The sequence below is a fragment of the Haliaeetus leucocephalus genome, unplaced genomic scaffold, assembly GCF_000737465.1.
Source record: "Haliaeetus leucocephalus isolate CR32 unplaced genomic scaffold, Haliaeetus_leucocephalus-4.0 Scaffold1, whole genome shotgun sequence".
NCBI lineage: Eukaryota > Metazoa > Chordata > Aves > Accipitriformes > Accipitridae > Haliaeetus > Haliaeetus leucocephalus.
The window spans coordinates 21143206-21170524 of NW_010972437.1; the positions used below are offsets into that span (position 1 = coordinate 21143206).

General features: G+C 39.7%; 1 protein-coding gene across 1 annotated transcript in view; it reads left to right on the forward strand.

Moving 5' to 3' along the window:
• The window catches only part of EPB41L5 (erythrocyte membrane protein band 4.1 like 5), a 54932-nt gene that overhangs the window by 25243 nt on the left and 2370 nt on the right, over positions 1 to 27319 (forward strand). The window contains exons 10-22 of the mRNA XM_010568627.1: positions 511 to 580; positions 1299 to 1468; positions 2608 to 2714; positions 3394 to 3421; positions 5815 to 5857; positions 6960 to 7075; positions 17754 to 17920; positions 18474 to 18568; positions 23828 to 23956; positions 24785 to 24846; positions 25487 to 25597; positions 26169 to 26262; positions 27205 to 27282. Of these exons, the coding sequence (XP_010566929.1) occupies positions 511 to 580; positions 1299 to 1468; positions 2608 to 2714; positions 3394 to 3421; positions 5815 to 5857; positions 6960 to 7075; positions 17754 to 17920; positions 18474 to 18568; positions 23828 to 23956; positions 24785 to 24846; positions 25487 to 25597; positions 26169 to 26262; positions 27205 to 27282 (1270 nt within the window). The remainder of the gene's footprint in view (positions 1 to 510; positions 581 to 1298; positions 1469 to 2607; positions 2715 to 3393; positions 3422 to 5814; positions 5858 to 6959; positions 7076 to 17753; positions 17921 to 18473; positions 18569 to 23827; positions 23957 to 24784; positions 24847 to 25486; positions 25598 to 26168; positions 26263 to 27204; positions 27283 to 27319) is intronic.

Below are 27319 nucleotides of genomic sequence, written 5' to 3' on the forward strand. Positions count from 1 at the left end.
GGCAGGAAGGGGGGAAAGTGGTTGCATTTTTGTGTCATGTCGTGTTCACGTTGTTCTCTTTGGCTGGGATTTTCTGAAACAGAGTCGTCATAGGAATTGATCTGTGATATATTGTACAGTGATTTACATTTCTTTAATAAAGCAGTATTATTTTGGCCTGCCTTTGTGTCTTTCTGAGTTCAGTCTTGTGGGTTTGTGGAAGAGTAGGCAAGCAGGAGTATTTGGGTGGAGTTTGATTTCAGTTCAAGTAATTATTATTTTAAGTTCCGATAAAATTATCTCTTTAGAAGTTGCTGACTTCTTATCTTGAAGGTTTCTAAGTAAGTGTTAAATTTTGAAGTGATACATTGATATCCACAGTATAATCAAGCCCTACTACATGGACTTAAGACACCCACAAAAACAGAAAAAAAAAAATTTATAGAGAGGCTTGGGCAAGATGTCGAACATACCTCTCGGTGAGTTACTAAGAGAGTTAGACATAACCTGCTTTTTCTATTCATCTTGCAGGCCAAAGATAACAAGGCTTGACTTCAAGAAGAACAAACTCACTCTAGTTGTTGTTGAAGATGATGAACAGGTAGATAACTATCTGTTAAGTTACATCTCAGTCTTGATTATACAGTGCTAGTTTATATAGTCCTGATCTTTTTCTTTATATTTAAGTTTTGAGAATTAACGTGGATGCTTTGCAAGATTTTTGATTGTGACTTGGGGGGAGGAGGGGAATGATGGGACTTAAGTATAAAATAAATAGGCTCAATTACTTTTTTTTCTCACCCTGTTTTTAAAAGGGGAATACCTTGTGAAACTAGTGTAGACCAGATAATTTGGAAACAGCGTGCATTGTGCAAGAAAGTTTAAAAAAAGGCTATGTACCACATTTAGTGGAATAAATTCCTTAAGCAGGTGCCAGAATTGTTCCCATGGGAAGAAATCGCACAGAGCTGAGGTAATAAAATGTGAGCATTGGTAATTTGAGGAGATCAGATTTGGAAGTGAGACCATGTTAGCCTCATTGAGAAGTACCTTCCTATTATAATGATGTCTTTAATTTGTAGTTATTCAGAGGTTTGACTTATTAAATATATGAGCTCTAGCCCTTTCCAACTTCAGACAATGGAGCAGTTGTTTATTAAAGCTTCTGAAAAGGCTGGGGTTTTTTGTTCTGCCTAAAATATTTCTTTTAAGCATACATTTCAGTATTCATTAAAAAAATTTATTTGGCTTGCACTGAATTGTAGCTTTGCCTTACTCAAGCCCCTTGTAAATCATCAGTGTGCTTTGTGTGCTTTAAGGGAAAGGAGCAGGAGCACACTTTTGTCTTTAGACTGGATCATCCCAAAGCCTGCAAACACTTGTGGAAATGTGCAGTGGAACATCACGCCTTCTTCCGGCTCCGAGGTCCTGTCCAAAAAGGCTCAAGTCGGTCAGGCTTCATTCGGTTAGGATCCCGGTTCCGATACAGGTCAGTGTCACCTGACATTTAGCACATATCTTCTGTCATTTCTTGATTTTCTTGGATCATGTGTGGGACATGTCCTAGGACATATAGAGCAATGAAACTTGCAAGCTGAGTGAGTTGCATTATTGGTTTTATTAAATCATACGGATTTTCCACCTGCATTTTCTGATTTATCTTTAGGTGATTCTGGTCTGTGCAGTAGGAAGCCAAAGGTTTCTCAAGGTTTATGTTCCTGACATAGCGTATATAGTACATTGTGTTTACAGATCACTTCATCTTGAAAGCCCACCCTTTTCTAAATGAATCACAGAGGATGGATGATTGACTTGTGCAGTTGGGGACACGGCAAGTCTTTTAGCTCCTGAGTTCCTGACCGTTTGAGTCATGATAGTGCTTCAGAAGCCTAAGATAATGCCCATTCCATGTTAGGCACTACTGGTGCACGTAACAGACTTCCGAAAGGCGTGTGGTCCCAGACGAGCCTGCAGGATGCTGTCAGTTGCCCCACCAGAGTTGGTGAGAACGTATGGAAGGGGGTGGGGCATGACCCCAGGCAGTATGCATATACTTGGCTTCCATTTCCAGCAACTGTAGCAATCCCATCTAGTCTCCTTCAGAAAGGATCAGTGGTACCAAGGAGTCAGCAGAGCATGAGGCTGCTACTGCCTTGGGGGCAGTGTCTGGCCAAACTGGGGGGAAAAAAGACTTGCCTGGGAGCAAGAGCATCTAGATGCTGGTTTTTAGTCCTATTGTCATCTTTCTCTATGACCTTTGGCAACATAGCTTAAGCTTTACTCGCTCCTAGAATTTTCAACCTCTCCCAAACCGCATGCACTGTGACCACAGAAATATGCAAAGGGAAAATGTGCTTTTTCAGCAACTTAATATTTAAGGAGTCACTGCTTCAGCCTTTTGTCTTGGGAAAATGGGGTGAAGATTAGTATGTTTGTAAAACTCCTTCCCTTTTTTGTGAAGGGCCTTCTGAGGTGTTAAGTTTGGGATTTTTTAATAGAATTGAGATCAGATTATTAAGCTATGAATTTAAAATAGAAATGTGACATTTTGATGAGCAGTGTCTGTATTCTATCTTTAAAAATAAGTGATTTATTTTATTGTTATGTATTTTTACATGGCATTGTTAGTGGGAAAACAGAATATCAAACCACCAAGACCAACAAAGCCAGGAGATCAGCATCCTTTGAAAGAAGGCCCAGCAAGAGGTATTCAAGACGAACACTGCAAATGAAAGGTAAAAGACCTTCCGTTCTGAGAGGTATAATCTACTGTGAGAATCAAACAATGATATCCTTTAAAGGTTCGGTGTAGGAATTCTTCTGTAGCTGTTTGCCCTTCTCTTGAATTTTCAAAAGTTTTCTTTGACTTATTTGGGAGATCACATGTATTTATCAGAAAAAGCTTGTGTCCAAACCATGTCATTCTAGCTTGCCTAGCAGGTGAAACATGCATGAATATTGCACAGTAAATTTGTATGAAGATGGAAAACTTGGGTCCAGGAAACAGCGGTATATTAATTATAATACTTGAAATTTATGAATCAAGTTTCAAATTTTTGTCATTGAGATTTTTTTAATTGTTCCTAGGAGTTACACTCTGTTGTCACAACCTGACAGGATGTGATACCTTGTTTTTTATTCCCACTCTTGCATGGGTCAAGCGTGACCTCCATGCATGCTTTCAGATACTTGCTTAAATCTGACTCTTTGGTTTGCTCTTCAGATTTTTTTATTTTATTTTTCCAATTTAGAATTTTGTTTTTCACACATTATACGTGGAAAACATGCAACTTTAGCTCTTTTAATTGCCTACTTTTAAGCAGTGCTAGACTATTTTTATTAATAATATACTTAATATTTCACTGATAACCTAATTACAAGTTAGATTTTAATTAACACTTTATATTTTTGCAGCACATGCTGCTAAACTTGAAGAAACAAGGTAAGATGCATTCCAATATTTAAATTTCTCTTTGGTGTTTGCCACCTGTACTTGAGCACATGTCTGCAGAAGGAGGTTATAAGATTAGTTAAATGTAGAGAGCGTTAACCTCTTTAACTGTGGTTTTGCTGAGGGTTTTGTGTTTCTTTGCTTTACATAAAACCTACTGTTCAAAGCAAAGCTCCTGTGTTGCTGTCACATGGAAGGTTTTGCCAGACTTGCTTACTAGCAGGCAAAGGGGTTTGTTTATGACTAGCTGTGATTCCTGCTGGATATGAGCTGTAGTTCTGTGTGCTGCTGTGTAAAGAGGTCAGGTGAAAGCATGTGAGGATGCCTTCTTTCTGAAATCTGCCTACTCTGGGTATGTGACTGAAATACATAAGTGAAGGTCAGAGACAGGGAAAATACAGTAAAATAAATATTCAAAATATGGTGATGATTTTGTATTCTGTACTATACTTGCATTTATTTTTATATACTTAAGTATTTATTTGTATATATTTATACTAAATTATTCATGATCAACACTGAGGGGGAGGCCTTTTGGTTCTTAATTTCTATACCTAGATTCTTTCTGCATGTGTAGGTTCATACTTGCTGTTGCAATATAAAATACTCATATGAATCTGAATCATACAGGTTTCATGCCCTTCCTTAAGGGAATAGAGGAAACCAGGCTAAAAAGAATTACCTGGTAGCGAAGGAACTAAGTCACTCAGTTCTGGCTTCTGTCCTTTGCCCTAATTAATTGTGAACATTGCAATAGTCAATTGCAACCAAATTATTTTTAAAAAGTAGATACTCGTAGATGTTAAGCATCATGACAGTCAGGAGCTGGGTAAGGAATGTTGAAATAACATTTCAAAACAACAGGGTTGATTCTTGCACGAGGGGGAAAAGTCGAGGAAGTGTGGGGACGAGGCTGCAGTTATTATAGTGGGGGTCTCTCTGTGACCTGCTGTATTGTCTTTTCTTTTTATAAAACGGGGAAGTACTCTTCAAAACTGGGTGTCATTAAAGTGCTTAAGGATCCTCTGCATGCAAAATGTGACTGTCTGATTAATTAGTACTCTCGTCATGCTGTGTTGTCATGCCCTTCTCCGAGTTTCATGCTGCTTAGATCATTCTGAGGGTGGGAAGAGAAACTTCATATGCAGTTTCTCCTTCTGATAAGACAGTGATCTTCTGATCTGCACCTAGGTGTGGCACTGTTATGTTAGTCTCCAGAGCAATCTATGCCATTTCTGAAACTCTGCACTCGAGCGTTGCTAATTGAAATGCATCATGAAAGATGTATGTTGTTCCATTCTTTTATGTTAACTCAGCACAGGGAAACGTGCTACCCAGAAGGCATTCCTTAATATTTCTGTTAAATGTGCACTATTCTGTGGTAACCTCCATGTTCTCTCAATAGAGAAGGTGCGAAGCTGGGAAACAGGCAAGGAACAGCTTGTTTGGTCTTGACATTATGGTATTTAAGTAAAATAATTCTAAAGAATCGCTGAAGTAGATACAGAAATCTATTTGAATTGTCAGCTTGCCAGGTTGGATAGCTATTGTCCAGACTGTAAATCAGAAGATTAATGGGTTGTAGGAGACTGGAACCATTTTTTAAAAGATTAGAAGTCTGGGAAAAAAGTTTGCTTTGCATGAGATTTGGAGTGCATAATTATTGTGCAGGGTGTTAATGCTTTTAAGTCTCTCAAAAATGTGAAAATGTGAAATGTCTCTTGCAGATTCAGACATCATCAGAAGTAGGGATATGGGTCTTCTTTATTAAATATATAATATATAATATATAATTTTATAAATATAAAATTATTATTAATGCTGTGCTAAGCTGCTGTGCGCATAATTTTGAATAGCTGCTTTTAAGACCCTGAAGCAGTAATTCAGTCCATTAGAGGTTGTATGCAGAAGAAACTTAATTAATTTTTCTGATAAACTTTGTGATGTGAAACTTCAAATCAGAAGAGTCCTAGTTATGGAACAAATGTAGTATCTACAGCATGTAGGTGAGGTTTCAACAATGTCACATTTTGCTGGGTGTTTAACTAAAACTTATATTGGTTTTGCTTTAAAAGTGCCCTGCCTTACTGCTTAATCAGGAAGACTTTCTAAACCAAAGTGGTTTAGGAAAGGAAGAGGAAGAACCAGATGAATTACAGATAAACTACAGCTTGAACAAATAAAAATAATGTGATACCCTTAGTTACCTAGAATGAGGCAGCTGACCTAAAGCATAAGTTTTTAAGTTTTCTTCTGAGAACAGTTAAGTACTTTGGAAAGATCTTTGTTAGACTTTGTGTGTTTCTGAAAATCCTTGCAGTTCTGTCAGCCTGCAGAAATAGTTTGTTGATCTGATTCTGATTTAAATGCTTTTTGTCTTTCAGTACTGCAAACAATGCTGTTAGCAACCAAACTAATGGATCACAAGTAAGGACTCTCATTCTTTTTAAAGGCAGTTTGTATGTATTTCAACAGGTTTGAGGATTTTGTTACTCGTCCTTAAAATCCAGTGAATGACCAATTGAAACTTACAAATGGTTAACTACTAAATTGCATGCCAAGAAATGACTACTAATTTACAAGCAAGATAATTGGTTAATTTAGCTGGCATAAGGAAGATACCTCATGCCCCAGTACTATAGAAACTATGCTGTTTATAGATACAGATTTTCATAGCTACACAAAGGTCTGAGGGTTGTTATTATCCAAAGCACATTAATTCTATATGCTAAGTAACAAAAAAAAAAGGGGACGCAGTTCATCAGCGGCTATGTTAATTCCTGGTTACAGTATTTTTTCTCTGAAAGAGGGGAATGCACCGTCAAATGAAAGAATACACTGTTAGCAAAAATCCAGTGTTTTCTGAGTTTGAGAAGGAAGTCAGTGACACCTGTTCCCTCAGTACTTGTACACAGAATACCTTGATTCACTGAAAAGGGATGTTAGTGTAAAGTAACTCTCCTTCTGAGTATCAAAAAACAGGACTTGGAGTTTGGAGAGACCCTGTCTTGTTTTCTGGAGCCTTTCAGATGCAGAGTGCAACAGAAAGGGTCACATACTGGTGGAAACGGGATTATGGTTTGTTTTAACATTAAAATGCTCAATCTCCGCTGATGGATCGCTGCTTTGCCCAGCCTTTTGCCTTCTATGGAAAAGGAGTTGTTTTTTTCAGGAGCAGTTACGTTTCAAATGGCAGTCCAAAGGCCTGCAACCCAAAGGTATCTATTGTTATTGCAAAGTTAAATACAGAAGGAAAGCATTACTGCATGAATTTAAAAAGGACACAGCAGGCCGTAGCTTTTTACTGAAATCTTTGAGCAGCCTAGGATTCATTATGAGCCCAGTACTGTGTGCGGTACTGGGAAAGACTGGGCATAGGTATCCAGTGCTGTGGAAGTAATGGAAGCCAACAGCCTTACTTTAGCTTTGTGCTTAAGGAGAAGTGGTGATATGTTTTGCTATGTGTAATGTGTCATCGCTTCATTAATGTGTGTATAATAAATTACTTGTTTATATTCTGTCTCCAAAGAGCTGGAATGCAAAGCCAAACCTACCTGTCCTAACAGTCGTTCCTTCTGCCCCAGTCTTAGTGGAAATAGAAAACCTCCCACGGAGCCCAGGAGCCAGCCAGCAAGACAAGAAGTGGTATGTTCTGCTTTGCTGGGAAATGAATTTTGCTTCTTTATGCATGATTCGAGTGGCTGTTTCTTTATCTGCTCTTAAATAAGGGGCCATCCTTGTATCTTTAGCCTAATTTGACAGTTAATTTAGTGATGATGCAGCCGATTTATTGCTGTGAATGTAGTTTGGGGAGGTGAGGACAACACACTTAGTCACTACCAACCAAAAGGAAATTTCTTCAGGGACCGAGGAAGTGATTAAATGGGGAACAGCATTTTCAAGTCTTGGAGAGAGCTGGGTCCTTCTCATTTGCCATAATACTCCTTGTAAGCCTTTGCTTGGTATCATGGGGCCCAAGGACCTTGATCCTTAACAAAATGCAGAACCTTGTAAACCAGTATCCCTGTGAATCTTTTGAACCTTTTGAAATGGGCAAGCTGATTTTTTTTTTCATTATCTTGGGTAGAATGGGAGCTTGAGGAAAATGACACAGGCTGAAGATAAGAGCTTTGATTTCATGTAATCAGAGTATTTGTTTTATGGATTGGATGCATCTCAAAATGAGGATGGTTTGTTTGAAGATAAATGTACATATCATTTATCTTTTCTTAAAGTAATTCTATAATGCAAAGCTATTTCAAAACCAAAACTGACATATATCAACCCAATACTTGTGCACACGTCATCTTAACTTATTCAGCTTCTTGTGCATTCAGAGGCAGTACGGCTTATCTTAGAAAGGTAATTCTTGTTTCTGCGAGACTCTCCAGGAGCAGCAGCAATGGAATGGAGCAACACAAAAGCTCTTATCCTAAGCAGTTTCATCCCTCAAGAGAAAAGGTCCTTCTCCCATTGTCAGGCATATGAACCTACTTTGCTTCAGTATCTCTTAAAAGTAGATGATATCTGTTTCTAACAGTGTAATGACAAATGTACTTCACTTTTGTAAATCTTATTGATTAAAGACTTTTAATACTATGGATTTTGGATTATAAGGGGGATGGTAATTCCGCTTTATATGTTGCATTTTATTGAAGTTTCAATCAGAACATATGATCAATGCTGTTTTTCTTTCTTTTGCCCTTGATTTGTCTAGTATCTGAAATCTGTGCTTGTCTATGATGAGATCCTGTTGATCGCTCGATTCCTTCCATGGTGGTGGGTGAAAGGTGGTGGTTTCTTTATTCTTCAGCATTCTCAATATGGTTTTATTTTTATTCTTTGGTCTAATTGCAAGATGCGTGCTAGAAACTGGTATTTCCTTTGGTGGAAATGTTCGACTCTTGCTCCAAACAGCTCTTCTTGGGTATCTGATTCGTGCTAGCATTCTTGCTAGTATTTGCAAGGCTTCTGTTGCTTGTTGAAATCCTGCTGCTTTTGTTCAGAAGCAGAGAGGACTGTGTAGCCAATCTGTTTCAGTGTTGGTCTTGGTATGCCTGTTTTAGGATTAAGAACTTGAGCCTGTCTGTCTTAACATTGTCAAGAAATCTAAGCTTACACGCCAGCTGCTGCAGTATGTAGCCTTTCTATAGAACACTGGGAGTGAATATAAAATATACCTGCATGTAACCCAAAACAGTATGCCATAAAGAAAACGAGCTTCTTGGCAAATGATGTGTTTTAATCGAGAGTGTAATGCTTGTACTGTGTGTGTGTGTGTTATGTTTCTTAGAGACATATCATTATTATTGAAGGCAGTTGTCTTCTGACAAAGAGGTTTTAACGTGTTCACTGGAAACAGTACTGCCTGTAATGAAGGGCAAATCCAGCCGTAGGAAGAAGACAACAGTTTGGAGCTGAGTCAGCAATTGAGCTATATTCTGGTTTCCTAGATGGGAAGTGGGGTTAGGTTAATATAATTGCCAGAACATACGTATTTATTGCAGGGGCTGTGACTTGGCTATTGCGCCTTCAAGTCTCGATGCTGCTAATAAGATCTCTTTTCAACTGCTACTGTCTTTAATTGGCCTGTTTCTGCATGAATTATCCTTGCTTTCTGTCAGAAAAATAGTCTTCTTTTAGAGAGAGTTTGCCAAGGATTGTTGAGAACACCAAAATCTTTTGGACTGGAGATTTTTGTAGATGGTTAGATTGAAGGGGTTTAGAAGTAAGGTCCCGACCTCATGAGTTTCTGTACTCTGCTTGGCAGATGCCTGTATTGGCTACCTTGCAGCTTAGATCCCTTCCTAATTTCAATGTTTCCTTTAATTTAAAATGTTAATGCTGCAGCTGCCAGCAGCAATTGTGCCAGATTGTAGAAGGTACTTTGCCAGATAGGAAGGATTTTAGTGGGTTGGTTTTTTTTCTTTGCTCCATTCCAGTAAAATTGTCAGTACAGGAAAACTGTACTGGTCTGCATGGTCTGAAAATGGTCTGGAACATTAACTGCAAGACTGGGAAGCCTAATACACAATCAGTGTCTTTCTAACTTTAGTCTTTTCTCAAGAAGCTGTTTCTGTGCTAAGATAGGACAGGAGACAAAGGTTTAATAATTTTTTCCTTATTATGGAATAAGTAGGGGGGGTTGTTTGGGGTTTTTTTTTTTTCCCGTTTGGTTGGTTGTTGGTTTTTTTGCTTGCTAGTGGATGTAGCTTTCACTTAACCACTTAAATTAGAGAAATGGGAAGATAATGTAACAAACTGTTGAGGATTGGAGCCTTCAGTATTCACGAGTCACTTCCTCAGTGTATTTCACAAAAAACCAAAACTTTAAATTTACCCATGGGTGACCTTTGTATAAATCCTTTCTCTCTAAAGGAGGGCTATCCCTGAGCATTAATCATTTACCACTGTTGTGAATCCTGCATGCTTTTCTGCTTCCCTGCCTTAACACTTGTGATCTCCAACTCATGCGCTGACTGCTTAGCTGTTCTGACTGGGCTGGGAGTGTTAGACCAGACTTTCTGGAACGTGAGAAGGTAGAATTTGAGCTGGGGGCTGTGCAGGACCCCTCTAGATGAGCAGCAACAATGTTTCCACTTTGTTTAGATTTGGGTCATTAAATAGAGAATTTTACATTAAACTGAAAGAATATGTTTGTTTTAGGAATTTCCTTGCTTAAGTAGTTTACGAGAGAGTACTTTTTTCCAAGTGCTTTTTTGATACCTGACTGTACCTTGCATCAGCCTCTCCTAAAACATACCAGTAGAGAATCCTAGTACAACAGACAACAGTTAATGGATCATTGTCCATTTTTTAAAGTCTTTTAAAATTCAGCTGTTTCAGTAAATTGCTTATTCCTGCTGCTTTGGAGATGCTTGTGCCTAAAGCCTTACAGCTTTCTAGCTAAGATCTCCTGCATAAAAATACTTTTCAAAACATTGTTTAAAGTGATGAGTGTCCTCCCCTGCTCCTCTTTCTAGCTTTTGTAGGACTTTATTCCAACTGTGGTATAGACTAGCCATAACTGTGCATGGCATTTCTGTGGTTTTGATTTTAGGAATTCAAAATTTAAAATTTACGAACAATTATACCTTAGTTTGTATTGTGACCTTTTTTCAAATGGCTCTTTTTCCAACTAAGTTAGATTTTATGTTAATCAGGTACAGCTACAGTCAGCTTCTTCAGTAGTATTTGGTCCTTTAGTCACCTAAATTGTGAATGATTTGTGCGTGCTCTACTGTTTGCTCCTGCGCAGTAATGCTCATTTTTCTGAGCTGCTATTTTCTTCTCCTTTTTTTTAACTTGCATTAGAATCTGCATTTTCCAGTGACTTTGAAAACTGGTGTTACTTACAGATGCTTGTTTCAGGTGTACATTTAGAGCTGCCACTTAAACCCTTTCAGCTTCCCACAAATAAAATGCACTGCATCTTTGGGAGGTCTGTTCCTCCATCACGTTATTTTCTTCCATCTGTAAAACGCGCGTGGTTCTTGCTCAGTTTTGTGAAGTGCTTTGAAACATGAGGTGCTTTTCATTTGGTAAGTGTAGACAGTGCATACGTGAGATAGCTTAACTTGTCATTTCAGACTTCTGCAAAAATGTGCATGATACTGAGCAGAAAAGGGGTTTATTTGACAGCGCTGTCATGTACGCGTATACTTGCATGCCTCTTTCCTTCAGTATTTACCTTCCAGCAATGCCCTTTTTCCTTGCCTTTTCGCATCAGTCGTCTTGTCTTTACCTCTGCTTTACTTTTCCACCCTCTTTGTCATCCATACCTGTTTACTAATTGTGCCCCCTCCCGCTCCCCAATGATCCAGGCCCTTTGACGCTGCCGACCGCTGCCAACGTGGTGGAAGCCCGTGGGACGCGTGGGCCCCGCCGAGGACCCGCGCCGCGGACGGACAGTACACCGCGTTTGTCCATGAGCGCAATGTGAAGAATGCGGGAATGCATAGCGGTGCTGGTACCTATGCTGTCCAAGCCACCATGACCAGTCTCTGAGACGTGGGCCTTTCTGGAGCGTGACAGCGCTTTCCAGCAGAGGCTGGAAAATTATGTTTTGAGCTGTCTCTGTGATAAGGACAACGGACCCAAAGCTGACTATAGAGGGGAAAAAATCTTATGACAAAGGCTCTGCATATCATGCTGTTGGTATTTAGTCCTTAAAGAAAAAATAACATATAGACCAGAAGCCACCTGTCACTCTTACGTTAAAAACAGTATATATATGTATCTTTTTAATTGTGTTAAGGTTTTTCTTAATGATTGAAAGATTTTTATTTTTTTTTAGCTGGGTTTAACTTTGAGAGCTGTGCAGGAAGTCACGTTTGTAATAAACTATACATGCAACTAGTGGGTTATAAAGTGGTTTCAAAAATCTTGGAGAGAGAGCATGTGACTGCCCTTCCTTTTGAACCATGATTATTTAAAAATATCCAAGATAGATGGCTGATCTGAAAACTATTTTTTTTTTTTTTTTTTTTTTTTTTTAACAAGCCCTCTTCTGAAATATACTGTTTGGAAATGGAATAGAATTATTTTAATTTTTTAAGAATAAAAGTATCAGAACTCCTGAAAAGGCAAAGAGTAATATTTTTTTTGCTTTCTAGAAAATTTTCTTTCTTTTTTGCTGCTGTGCTTCAGTTGAAATGAAACAGAAATATTTCCTGACAAACACCAGTCCTACCATATGATTCACAAGGTTAATTGTTAAGTCAGAGGTTAAGATTCCAGCTTCATGGCTCATTGGTGTTCTTGGGGGCCTTTAACAATGTGAAGAACTGCCTTTACCCTTGAATGCACTGTGTTTTCACGTGTTTTCTGAAGTTAGCTGCTTTTAAATTGCAATATTCTTTTCCTGTTTAAAAAAAAAAAAAGACAAAAAGTTGTAGTAGAATTCTTTTAAAATTCACTTATATTTGGCTTTTATGATAAAGAAGGTGTTTGAATGATTTTCAGATTGTTTGAATAAGTTTCAAATCGCCACAGAGGCGAGAAATACAAAAATATTGTTTTCAGATATCCAGCCCCGAAGAACCAAGAAAGTAAGTCTCAGCCAGGGCATAACTTATTATTGCCCGAGATATTTTGGCCACCACACCCTTGCATCTGACAGGGGGAAAGAGATTGCTAATGAAATTTGAGTCTCTACTTTACAACTCTGCTTAAAAAAAAAAAAAGGATATGCAAGCTACATATTAAGATCTGTGGAATCTACAGAGGTGATTAGAGCGATCTGTTGTGCTAATTTGGGGTTTAGATTTTGCAAGGTTGATGTTGTAAACTTCTGGAGCAAAGCAAACCTATTTGTTTATTATTTATAAAATTGCATAAGAATATGCAAATGGAACAGGTGTTTTAACTTTAAAATATCATATAATTTCTGTGTAGAAGAGGGAGAAGAAGCCACTAATTCCTAAGGAGGAATTTGGGATAGTTTTGTATTTAAAATGCAAGAACATTGTTGCAATAATAACAAGTCACTGATTATTGCAGAGGTTTAGGTTCAGTTGTGCTTATGTAGTGGTGACGCCACTGCAAGTAGTGGCTGACTCCTTCGGTATCAGAGAAGTTTTGCGTAGCTATTGTAGAACTAAAGAATAGTTGAGGTTGGAATATGCCTCTGAAGATCATGTAGTTCACTCACAGGCTAAAAGCAGGGTTGAGTAGAGCAGGTGGCTCAGGACCACGCCAGCCAGGTTTTGGGCATCTCCAAGGATGGAGACTTCACACCCTCTCTCGGCAACCTGTTCTGGTGTTTGACCAACCTCGCAGCAAAAAAGGGGTTTTTTATGTTTAAGTGGAGTCTCCTGTATTTCAGTTTGTGCCCGTTGCCACTTGTCCTGTCTCTGGGCTCCCTTGAGAAGTCTGGCTGTTGTCTTTATTCCCCCCATCAGGTTTTTATGCATATTGATAAGATCCTCCTGAGCTTTCTCTTCCTGAGGCTGAACAGTCCCGGCTCTCTCAGCCTCTCCTCCTATGTCAGATGCTCCAGACCCTTTATCGTCTTCACGGCCCTTTGCTGCACGCCCTCCAGTATGTCCACGTCGCTCTTGTCCTGGGGAGCCCAGAGCTGGGCACAACACTCCAGGGGTGTCTCACCAGTGCTGAGCAGAGGGCTGGGCATCCCAGCCGCCTGCAGTGTGCTGACTGTCACGGACTGCCCTGGGATTAACTGCAAGTTTGGTAATTAAAGCTGTGGCTAAAGTTTTTGTAGTAGATTTTTTGCATGACAGCAGAACTAGTTCAGATTCAGGATAGGGGAAGCAACCCTGGTTGCCCCAAATCCATCTACCTTTAGAATTTATTTGTTTTAGTATGGTATGTGTTACGTGCTTTTACTCTGTGGCTTTGAATCTTGCATATAACCTGAGGGTTGATTTTTGCTCTGTGCTGGGCTTATTTTAGTGTGACTTCATTGACTTAGGGAGAATTATTATCCTGGTTTCCACTGGGGTAAGTGACAGCTCTCAACAGCAGACAGAGAAATTGTGCCACACTAGTACCAACAACACCTAGTTGCATTTTTACAGGGACAGGTCACGTGCTCTAGGAATAGCATCGCTGAAACACATGGGTGTCTTTCTAAACAGTATGGTGGTGACAGATCTTGGCTTAATACTCACAAAGGTTCTGCAGCCAGCACCTTTTCCCGAGGGTGTTTCCTGTAGTTGTTGACTTGCATATATTACACTATGTCAGTATTTAGAATTATCTTCAAACAAATGGGAGACAGCAGAAGTCTTGGAGTGTGGGGCTCGGCCTGCTTGATTAGAAACTGAATGCACCTGAACAGTCTCCATTTGTAGGATCATACATCCCCAGGATTTTTTCTTTTACTTTCCTCACTTGAGAAGGAAAAGGAAGTTCTTTTTTTCTGAATCTTTTGCATTTTTGTTTAGGGGGGAAAAAAAATCTGGAAGGATGACAGGTTTAAATATACTGCTCTTCTTACCTTCAGGTACAGCATTGAATGCCCCAAAATGAAGGAAATTAACAAAGAATTTCATACTATTGTACTACTTTACAGAGTCAGTGTGAGAAACTATTCTGTGTCACTACCAGTTTGAAAAAATAAATTAGCTTGTGTGTGGTACTCCATGCTGTTTCAAATTAGATTACTTGCAAAAGAATTATCTCCTATGCAGCGGACTCGGATAGTTACTGTATTTTGCAGATTGTATTTCACAGACTAGAATGAAGTATTGTTTTGCTTTTCAACTAGGAAATTAAAAAATCATACCTTTTGTAACTGACAGCTTTCTCAGTCACATTATGCATTATGTGCTGTATGGTACATACTAATATCAATATATTTGTCAGGCAAAAAGAAGAAATAATGCAGTAGTTAACTCCCTTAACTGTGGGAGTTCCTTGAGCATGTAATGACATGTGATTTATTAGTGGGTTGACAAACCTTTGCATGCACTAAAACCCTTTGATTATTCCTATATTCATAATTATTTGTATGGCTGAACTCCTGGTACCATTTATGAGCTTTTCCCTCAGCATATTTCTTAAAATATGCTGATAGAAGTTGATTCTCAAGACATAAAGCCTGGCATTTACTACTATGGGAAGTTCAAATATCCCTTTGTATGTGGGTAAATACAGGAACATGGAAAGCTAATGCCTATTTCATTCTTGAGTACTGCACACTGACTGTCGCAGAAGTCCTACTTTTCCTGGCAAGCCTTTTATTATTTCCCTTATGATTGGCATGACAGTTCTTCAGTGTTTTGTAAGAGAAGTCAGAAATTCTGTGCAGTGATGAAAATAGTGTCTTTGTGCTTTTTACTTCTGTAGTCTGGCCATTTATGAAGCCTGCATGGTAGACTTCCTGCTGATGCTCTGAAGAGGGTGAAGAATCTGGGTGGCCTCGAACAATTTAGCGCTCTTTGGGTAACTCATCTTTTGTGCCTGCAAATTCCAGTGGCTGAGGGTCTCTCTAGTATGACTTTCCTCTTGTGACTGCCTGTCTCAGGGTGGCTGAGTAAGTGTTTCAGTGGGTCTGAAGGCAAAAATGGGGCCAATTCCTACCTGAATCTTGGCTTAGGAGGCTTCTCTTGAGTCTCCCTAAAATTCATTTTGTTTCCCTGAGGCCCTGCTTTGATGCAGGGGTGAAGCTGCAGGGACTCACCCCAGTTGTCCTTGCTACCTCAGCCAGTCCTCCATCCCGTGGCACAAATGGCAATAAGGTTTTCTACAAACTGTCATCACCTTAATGTAAGTAGTACCCTACTTTTAGAGCAACACTAGACAGTGAGTGTGCCATTTGAATATGCCACCAGATTTCAATACTGCCCTTATCTCTAGTGGGCAGGTTTTTGAATCAATTGTCTTGTCTGTCTAGTAAATGTTACTGCAGTTGTCGGGGGGGGACAAAAAGGCTAGTGTAATTGTCCCAGCAATTTTCCAATGAAGATAAATTCAATTTTTCACTCATTTTTTCTCCACTGTGCTGCAATGCTAAGAAAAGCATTAGAAGATTATAGCACCAAAGAAGTATTACTGGTGCTCTACATCACCTCTCTTACGTGGAGCTTGTAGGAGCTTATACCTAGTTCCTTCAACATGTCATGGCATCAGCACCTTTCTGTGCTGCAGGCAAAATCTGAACTTTCTCTACTGGTTGTCATATTAAACATTTGGGAGTCTATTTACAGAAAACTGTCAGAAAATAGGAAAAAAAAGTGTTAGCTTCATGTGAAGATCATAAAACATTTTCATTCTCATGCATAGGCATCCTCTGTTAGTAAGGTATGGGATTCAGTCTCTCTTTCTTTGTTGCCTTATTGGAAGAACATCTGTTCCTGCCTATTACTTCTAATAATTGAAATTCTCTGTATCTATCATTCCCCCTTTGCAAGACTATCTGCTGCTTGCCATTTCCCATTAGTGGTGCACAGAGACGCTGTACAGTAGATTGAAAAGTTTCCTATTATTTGCTTTGCTAGTAGCTTCTTATTCTACTGCTTTAAGAGAATCAAGCAAGTGACCTCAGCTTACCTCACAGCAATTAATTGTCTTAAGATGATTCGTACATTATTAGCACTAAAACGGTGATATCCTGTAATCTGTTTCAGAGGTATATATTTAACGTTGGAAGGATTCTTTTGGGTGCTTGAGCTGGAGGGAGGAGTTTTTTCCTGGAGTCTCTAGTGACAACACGGGACTGCTTCCAAATTCCAGGGGCTGGAGGGAGGCAAGGGGCATTAACCCGGTAGCGATGAGGGAGAAGCTGGTCTAAACTGACACGTAGGAAACATCTCTGTCCGTGCATAAGAGTAAGTTCTGTTGTGGGTACTTGCTTGGTATCATGGTTCGCATATTTGGGACAGGACTTTCAAAAGTGATAGATTTTTCTTCTTAAACCAATATTGCAACCAAACTATGTAAGTGTGATTTTTGATTGAAATGGGTGACAATCAAACTGCAGTTGTGTGCACAGGTTGTCTGATTAACCAACATCTTCTGCGGCAGTTGTTGTTTCTGTATTTGTTACAGTTTGCTGTTAGGATAGCTTTAGCTGTTTCTGAACTTTGAAGAGATGGATGAGATTCTCGACTGTTTGCACAACATAAGCATCTTAATATAACTTTTGTCTTTGTAATTGTTTTTCTATTTTCATTGTAAATACAGATGGTAAGACAAAATAAAAAGGATACATTTCCATTAGAAAGCAAAGGAGGTGAAAAAAGTGATCCTAACTGGGTGGTTCACTTAAAATACTGTGACTGCTGAGGTTTCATTCATGTCTCTGCCCAAGCTAATAAAACTGAAAACTAGTTATAGTATGCCTAACCATGACATCGTGTCAATGCAGACCTATGTAGTGCATCCTTCTGCCTTCTGTTCTGCTTACAAGTATTGGGTGAAGTGCTGTACAAATAGTTTTTTGTGAACAGTACCAACCTCCCTCGCCCTAGCTTTTCTTTTTCTCCTGTAAAAATCCTAAAGTGTACCTTGGGTTTGTTAGAAAAACTTCATATGTTTGTTCCAAAAAGTGTATTTAATGTATAAAAACTTCCCTCCTCCTCTCTTCACTTTTTCCACTGCTATGTGATGAAGCAGCAGGCAGTGTGGACCTGGTCTGTTATGAAGTCACTTCTACAGACATGAAATGTTCCTTCCTTTTTTTTTTTTAATTCACTGAAAGCCAATGTCTATTAGTTACTTGAAACAGGTTTTACGGAATGTGTCTGGTTACCAGAAGACAGCTTGAAAAAAGAGATTGCGTATGTTAAAGTTTTTTCTTGTTACAGGAAGAGTGGTAACATGATTCTGTGTATCTCTGCCCATTTTTCTGCCTTTGCAGCGTACCTCTTGTTGATTTGCTAGACAGCACGGAGTTACCAGAAACTTGTGTTGATGATGCCGTAGGCCGTCAAGTTGTTGGCTTGGCAACAGGAGATTCAGAAGAGGCTGTTAGTTGCCCTCATCCTGGCACAAAGGAAACTGCTGGTGAAAAAGTAGACACTGATCGTAAGCAAACTTACAGATTTTTCCATATTATCATGATGTGTGGGGTCAAAGTTAACTGATTAGGTTGTTATGAGGTTGTTTCCTTACAAAAATCCAGAAGTGTTTTAGAAAGTTCCCTTAGATTATATGCATAAGGACAGTTTAACCCACCACTGGGACAGCAAAGTTGGTCAGCTCTCCCCATTTCAGCTGGAAACAGCTTCTTTCCAAGGACGGAGGTACAAGGGAAAAGTCACAGTTCTTTGTGGGATCTGACTTCAGCCACAAATACAGTGAAGTGCAACCATCTGAGCAATTAACTCTTGCTGCTTGCTCGTTCACTGTGAGGATGGTGGGTAAATGAACTTACAGGAGTTCAGAGTGTTGCAATTAGGTATATACAGTCTGTAGGCTTGAAAGTTGCATTGAAGGTCGAGCAAGTAGCTTCCCCCATCCACGTGCTTTTTTCCACAGCTTTAAAACCATATAATTAGTGTTCAGCAAGAATGCAAGTTACAAGTCAAATAACTCCACAGTGACATTAGGAAGATTATATCTTTTCTGTCTTTCTCAGTATTTGAAGACACGTTCCTAAAACTGAAGCAGCTGGAGACAGAGCGCAGCAGCCCCGTGCCAACTGAGCGTCCCAACGTAAACATAAATGTACAGGTACTTGGGCTTCATTCCTCCTGGCAGAGTCGCTGACGTTTGTTCAGATCATTCTGAAAAGTCTTCCACTTACCCTGGGCCCTTTGCAAGATTTTTAAGAGTATGAGTGAGTAATATTGGGGAATAGTAAAGGAAATACAAATGCTTTGTTACATATAAACCTGTGTGTGACAGGGCAGTGAGATAAAGATCAGGGGCAGAGGTGCATGTGCACATATGCAGGCTGTGGCCTGGTGAAATTTTCTAAAAATCAATGGGAATAAAAGGCATAAATGCTTGAAATGTTCCTCAGTTGTCTTTATGTATAGGTTACTAACTGTACAGTGTTGTATAGTTCACTGTCTTTTTTGAGGGGGTGAGGGGGTGAACAGCTCTCCTGGTGTTTTTCAGTTGCCTTTGGTAACCCTCCCAGAATGTTGTTTTGACATTTTGTTTTGAGCCAAGTTTGCTGATGATCCATCCCTCCTGTTAAGTAACCAGTTTTTACCTGCTCTCTGAAGTAGGTGTTAGTTCTCTGTGTGTTTACAGAGAGGAGTGATGCGGTTTGATTTAGTGCTCTCATAAATCTTTTTGAGCAAGTCAGGCTGCATTTCCTCAGGCAGCTGAGCCAAAGTACGAGCTTCAGTGCCCTGAACAGGGCGAGGGCTCTCTCCTCCCTTGCTCCTCTTTGCTCTCCTTTCCCCAGCTTCCTCCTCTCCTCTGTCACCTCCAGGAATCATTGCATGTTTTGGTGAACCAACGTAGCCTACAAAATGGCAAACAAAATTTTTTTTGCCTTTTTTGTTTTGAACTTTTTGTTAAAGTTTTGGGGTTTTTTGGGTTTTGTTTTGGTTTGGTTTTTAAGTTGTTAAATGGCGAGTTAAATAGGTTTGTGGAAGGGGTCAAAGAAATGCAAGAACCATAGTGAAAATAAGTAGTGTTGCTAGAAGGGATGGAGAGGACAGGATCCTCCCTTACAACAGTGAACTTTCATAGATTCACCGGTTATCAGACAACTGCACCCATGCAGGATGTTCTTCTTTTTTATAATGAGCTTTAAAAATTTTGGAATTTAGATTTCCCTCACTCTGCTTCTCCCAGTGTTTAAGCTTTAGGTGCTTTACTGCATTTTGGACAAGCAGAGAGAGTAAAACACCTGGCAGTGTTATCTCTGTTTGTACTACCCTCCCTTGCAGGGAGGCCTGAGGATTTATCTAACTTTCAGTGAAGCAGCTATGATTTTTCTTGCTCCCTCAATAGTAAAATGAACCAGGTGCCAAGAGAGATGTCTAGTGTTTGGGCTAAGCCTATTCCTGAGCATTTGTTCCCCTCCTCCGTGTGAGACAAGGCTGCTGCTTTGATATGCTTGGTGCTGCAGGCTGTTTGGCTCATGTCCCCTTTAAGGACTGTTGTCAGGGATGCCTTGTGCACCTCTCTGCTTGGTGAGTGCATTACAAAGATTACCAAGTCTCTAAGAAGATTAGTCAGTAGCCTATAGGTCCTGTTATGCAGAACCACTGCCTCTGCATAAACTAAAGCAAATGAACACAGTTTATTTCAGAATATTACTGCCTGTTGAGCTCCATTTTAGTTCAGACAGAGAGGGGAAAAACATTTAATCGGTTAAACGGAGAGCATGAAGCAAAAGTGTCTGAGTGATTTTTAAATTGTGGCGGTTATATAGTAAGCAAGATAAGATTCCTGTAATGAGCTAATCTAACAAACAGCGGCCAAGGCAGTACAGTCACAGTTATCCAGCTGCTGTCATATGAGGTGCAGGGGTTACAGATACTGGGATGATAGTAACCTGATTAGAGAGCAAGAACATTTGCATAACTGAGAAATACATGGCGTATGGATCAACAGTATGCCAGTATGATTGTTTCTTTGGGTAAAAGAGACTTCAGTTTTCAAGAAGGAAGTGCAAATTGTATTATGAAAACATAAGAGTAGATCATCAGTGGTTTTCCTCAGGTAGAAAAGGTTGAATAAAGCTTTTCAGCCTATGATGTAGCTTACCAAGAAGTCATTTGAGAGTGTTTGTTTAAAAAGATAGACAAAGATTAGAGACTGCCTCTGTATAATTTAAATTCTGCATGCTTCAAATTGCAAAGACATGTAGGTTGCAGTAGAACCAAATGAGCACACCCAGTTGTGATTAGAGATGAAGGTTAATGATTTGGAAATGAGTCCTGAAAAGAGTGACCTAAGAACAACTATTAAAACCACTTTGTTTCCTGCTTTTGAGGGCTGCTTTAGAAAAAATACAAATTCCACTTGCAGTGTTTGTTACAAAATGTACCTATTGGCTCTCCTCCTGCACTTAGTTCTGTTCTTAATCTATTTGTAAAAGAGGTGTTCATGGCATCTTCTTCTGACTGAACTGAATGGGACTGCAGAATATCCACTAAAACCTTGCAATGAGGTTAGATCCTGGAGTTTGCTGTTACTTGGGATCAACGCAGCGTTACAGTGTTCTCTCTGAAAGTGTGTGATTACAATTTCAGCATGTCTCATCTCCCTCAAGTTCTAGCAGTGCGTAAGATACCCTACCTATGTAGAAACAGTTACAGCACATAAAAGGTTTGGTAAAATGCATTGGGGGAAAGTATTAGCTTTCTGCTTATGAAGGCAGAGCTGCATCCTGAACTTCATAAGTGACACTGCCAAATGCCAATGAACTACTCACTTCAGCTTCAATTAAAAATCTTTAACTATTTTCCATCAAGGCCAGAGATGGCCTGACAATCATCTTCATGTAATTCTATACTTACAATCAATAAATCTTGATTGATTTCTTTGATAGGGAAATATTTCTCTAGCTATCTGTCTTCTTTCAGAGAAAAAGAGAAATCTTTCTAGAATGAGAACTGGGAAGCGGAGAATGAATGGCTTCATTCTTCACTGCTGCTCCCTGCCAAAATCTGTTGGGATGGAAGAATGCGACTTTGTCCTTTCCTGGCTTTCACTAGTGCAGTGACCAGATCTGACAAAAGAGAGCAAACAGCTCTTAAATACACCGACACTCCACTTTCATCAGCTTCTGAAGTGAAATGAACAATAACAAGTTCACCCTTTTTGCCTGTATACGAAGTCTGCTCCAGGGTTAGAAATGCAAGGACGTGAGGGTTTTCTTTTTCTGAATTCATTGCAATCTGTAAACATGTGCAAGTTGCTCCAAAATGTGCCTGTGTTAGACTCCCATCTCCCTGCACAAAGTGATTTTCAGTGGCAACAGGAACGCTGCTCAAAAGCACAAAGGATTGGGATTGCACGCTCTGCTGCTGCCTTTAATCTTTCCTTCCCTTTTTACATTGCTGCCTAGCACCATATTTTGATTGAAGAATAGAGTACAAATATAGTTTGTCTAGTACATGGAAACAATAAAAATTCATAACGAGCTAGAATATTGACAAACCCCAGCACCTTTACTGTTTTATGTGCACAACTGAAATGTCTTGTAAATTAGACATCTTGAGGCATTATCAGGTGCCAGATGCTTTCCCCTCTAGCTACGTGCTCTTTCCATTAAAAAAACAGTAAAACACCAGTGCTTTTTTCAAGCACAAAATAGAAGGGATTGAGAAAAATGTGTCTTTAATATCAATGGAAATATTTCCTTGGTGATACAGAACTTATACTTGATTACATTAAAATATTTCTTAATAGTACTAAACTTTTCAAAAGTTGGGAATGTAATCACTAATAGACTAGAGTGTCCTAATTAAACTGGTTGTTCAGGTGGAGGAAGCTGAGAGGAAGTTAAACCACAAAATGGTGCTTAAAGCACCAGTGTACTGATGTGCTCAGTTAAAATAATTAGATTTACTATATCACTGGTACTGGAATAATGCATTAGAAATTCTGTGCAGGGATTGTTATATACAACATCTGGTTCAGCAAGGTCCAGTGTAAGGATTTAAGGATTATTACAAATGGGTACTGTGACTGTACAAATAATAATAATAATTCATTTTTAATCATTCCGGACTTTTGGCAATTCTAGCAGCTTCTCTGAAATAAAAGCACTTAAATGTTTAATAATTAATTGTTTTGTTAGTCTTCATGATTTATGTGAATTGTGCACCTCTTATTATGTGCTAGCAGTAGTCAGTAGCAACACTGGTTGCTGGTCGTCATACCTTTTTATGTTGACAGTGAGCCTTGACTATTTTGCAAAGTTCATTGCTGACTGGGGTCAAAATTTTAAAACAGATTCTCCTTTAGACGGTCTCATAAATTCCTATTTGGATACCCTGAAAGGTGATTTAGAGGGAGATAAGAAAAGGAAATGGTTTTCCCTCTCTCTAAAGACCAAATACCTACAAGTTCTCCCTAACGTTTCCAGTGAGCGAAAAAAGCTGAAAGTGGATGGAGAGCTGTGTGGGGGACGGGTATTCACCTCTTTTTAACTTCTCCCCGCTGCTCGCTCTCTATGTGACAGGCTTCGTTCCTTCTGGACACGCTGCAGTTCCTGCAAGCAGGGGTGCAGCAGGAGCGTGCCTGCTGCGGGGCATGTTGCAGGAACGCAGCACTTGCCTGCAGGGAAGAGCCTGCTGGAGCCAGCAAGGGTGGCATATGGCAGGGAAAGCAGGACTCTGTCTCCCCCTGCTGAGTCCTACCCCCAGAAGAAAGGTCACAAGGTTTCGTTTCCACTCAGTTAATTAACTTCTGTCGCTAATCAAATAGCAATTAGTAGATTGAATGCTTAATTAACATTTTGTAATTAAGAAATGCAGTTCGCATAATGAAATATACTGTAGTGAAAGGTATCTCATTTTTAATTGTCTTCATTGTGCATCAGGCTGCCAGCTTGCTCCGATGTAATCGGCGACGGGAGAGGTAGCTAATAGCACATTAAACTGTTGTTCTAATTTATAAGTGGATTTTAAGGTAAAAGTCTTCCCAATTGGCGTTTGAGAGTAAATTATCAACTCATAGTTAGGCTATACTGATATGATATAATATGATGGCTGCTATATTGATCTCCTATCGGTAAACTAGGCTGCAGATTTAGGGTCCACTTCAGTTCTTGCACACTATTTTTAGCACAGCGTTTTGCATATCCGCTTTTAAGCGTTGTGCTTTTTTTACTTTGTTTTGCTGTGACTTTACAATGGAGTTCCAAAATAAAGGAAAAAATTGCTTTTTCATTTCAGTATAAATCTGCTGAGTTTCTTCTCACTCAGAGCCTTGTTGTTATTCAGAGATGTTAATAAACTTCAGCCCAGACTTTTCCACGTGGGAACTGCTTCTAATAAAATTTTTTTTCATGTCTAGGGTGAAGTGGTAAAGTTGACAGATAAATGTCTTAACAATGCAATTGAGAGCCCAATCACAGCAGCAATGTGGCTTCCAGCAGATATCAAAAGTAATATCCTGAAGGCCCAGGCGGAAGCAGGGCACAAGGTAAATACTCAACTGGTAAGGACTGTGGTATTCTCAGATGTTTTATTCTCTTCAATTGCCTGGTGTTGGAGAAGGTGCCTTGCAGATAAGGGTGCTCCAACAGCCAAAGTCCAAGGTAGAGTAAGAAGGCCTTTCAGCCTTTCTTCACAATAATAGTGGTCCAGTACTGCAACGGTTGCCCAGGGAGAAATCTCCATCCTTGATGACACTCAACATGTATATATATGTGTATATATATATATATATATATACACACATGTGTATGTATATATATATATATATTATTTGTCAGGCATTGGAACAGGCTGGCCAGGGAAGTTGTTGAGTCACCATCCCTGGAGGTATTCAAAAAGCATGTAGACAAGGCACTTCAGGACATGGTTTAGTGGTCATGGCTGACGGTTGGACTTGATGATCTTAAAGGTCTTTTCCAACCTAAATGATTCTGTGATTCTGTGATTCTATATAACTGGACAAGGCCCTGAACAAGCCCTGGTTTGAGTAGTTATTGAGCCAGATAACCTCCAAAGGTTGCCTTCTAACCAAAAAATTATTCCGTGATTCTGTGACTAAGACAGTGCTTCTAGCATGTTCTAGTAAATTCTGTAGCAAATAATGGTATTTTATTTGGCTACGCTGGTGAATTATTTTTATTTCTGCACTGAGGTTTGCACATAGAATTGTTGTTTTAAGTCCCTGGGCAGTAGATGAACAGCACACTTGCATGCTGGGTGGGAGGTGCTCGGCCCTTCTGTGAATCTCGGAACTGACGCAAGATGGAAACAGGTATCAGAAATTTATATCTTTGTTCATTTTTTTTCCTCTCAGGTCATAAGAGAAGACAGCCTGACAGGTGTCAAGAATTCCAATATTCAGGATGCTGCTGCCAGGTACTGAACAGATTTGGAAGAAACACGTGATCTAGTTACCCAAGTACAGCACTGAGAACCTGCAGTTCAGTGCAGTCTTTCAGTGGCTTAGTGATCATGGCATTTTACCTTGCATAGTGTAGCTTAACCTGGTGAATGTGAAGTGTTTTTAAAATGAAAACCAGCAAGCGCTATAGTTGCTAAGTTTTATTATATGCAAGGTAATCCAGATACTCTTTATTCTCCCATGCTTTAATTTGATAAGCATTGTTCCAACAACATCTTCAATCACTAGAGTTATTTGTGACCCATGAACAACTTCAGCATGGGGAGAGGGGATGGGTCTGTTCACAGCAGCTGTTTTCAAGGGGAGAAAAAAAATTGTGTACAAAACCCTGACACTGACAGTTGATTTCCTGAGAACTACTGAATCTCAAATGATTGCTAGTTCCAGTGGGATTTCGGGCATTGAAAAAGTTAAAGGGTTACAACATGTAATTTCTCGACCATTTGTGAAGATGAGCATGGGTCAAACCTCAAAGAGCACATGGGGTTACTGAATAAAATGTACATCTAGCGATCTCAAAAATATGCTGTAACAAGTGATTCATGAAGAGCTTTCCGTGGAAGGTTGTACCTGTTTTTTGTTGTTTTGTGCCAGGAACATTCTCCCGTCAGGCAAAGCACAGAGTAGTCCCCCAGCAACCAGTCCAGTATTTCAAGACCCAAGAGAGCTGCTGAAAGCAATCCCCGCCTCAAACACCTTTGTTCCGTAAGTGATTCAGGAGAAATGTGTTTCTGGGGTAAGGGAATCATGTGGAGATTATCATGAACAGGTCTGAAAAGATGAGGAACAGTTGCTGAGCATTTAGGCTACATCTAACTAAGCAGGTTTACTGATGCATCTCTAATTACTGTTGCAACATTTAATCAGTGTAGGCCAGGCCTCAGGGTGGTATCCTAGCAAGCAGCAAGCGAATCTCTCTCATCTTCTGAAATGACTGAAATATCTGACATCCTGCTGCCCCTGGCTCTGAAAGGGAAGATAAGAGGATGGTAGGGAAGGCTTCAGGCAAATCAGAAACAAGGGCTGAAGAAGCTCCTTTGAGATAGAAGACACTGATACTTTTGGGTCTATACACAGCCATAGCTGAAACTATGAAAGAGAGCAGTAATCTGCAGAGGTAGTTGGAGGGCATTTACTTCAACATACCCACAAACATCCGTCTTTTGTCTGCCTCACATGGAACTGGTGTTGAGGTTTTGGGTTGAGCCTATCAGGGAAGCAGCACTGTTTCACACTATCCAGGCAGTGTGCTGATGAGAATATTTTCTCCTTTCAGTAATGTGTTAAATGAGGACAACGCTGCCTCTAACCCTGAGGACCTGCTGATTCCAGCTAATCTAGCTCCGGCTGAGGAGGTTGCTGTATCAAAGGTATCACCACCTGCCAGCCTGGAAGGTCTCTGTCTGTCATGTTCTGAGCTACTGATGCCTCCAGGCAAGCGCAGCAGACCTTGCTGCATGCCTCTCATAACTCAGTGAATACCAGTCACTGGTGAATGCCAAAGAGTGCTTTCTGGAGCAGACAGGGACACTGTACACATCTCTGCAAAGGCCATTTCTAACTGTCCTTTCAGGTTCTTTGCCTGACACTTACTTTTCTAAACTGATTGTTTTCCTCACGTTGGTGGGGAGCCCCTTACATCCCAATGATTTGGTGCTCCAGGAGAGAGACTGCAGGGATGAAATTCTGACATAAGCAATTCCTGTAAAAATAACCACAGAGGGAAAATTTTAAATTGAAATGTTTAATTGTTGTATTCTGGTTACCCTAAGGATAAGGTAATTTTTAACTGGACTCCATGGAATGCACATAGTAATTCAGAGGTCAACTTTCCTTTGTCCCTCTCCAAAAGAAAAGAGGAGTCCAACACTGGACTCTGCTGTTACTTCAGCAGACTGAGGGGTTATTCTGGATCACTAAAGCACCATACCCTTTAGTTGTTGTCCCTCTAAACCAGTTCTATGTAGTTGATCCCACTGAATAATTATCAGTTTCATCTTCTGAGTTCAAATACTCAGCTCATAGACCTCGCTGACCTTCTTGTCAAATGGCACAGTACCCCATCTTCGCATAGGAGAATGGACAGTTTCACAGCTTACATGGCAATGACATTGTTTCCAGTGCATTGATGACAGTAAGTGAAATGAATAGGCTATTAAAAAAGATCATGTGGAAAGATTTGAGAAGACAGGCCTGATAAACAGTGGTGTTCATTAAGGACACTGGTCTGTAACTTGGGAAGCCACTAAAGTATTCAGCAGACCTATCTGGTTACTACTGGGAATTCAATTCAAAACTGATTTATTCCATAGAGCGCTCCAGATGACCAGGACGTTTCCTTAACATCACTGACAGAGAATCTAATTGACTTTACAGAAGCCACACCTCGGGTAAATGTATTTCAAAACCAAACTTATTCCTTCACAC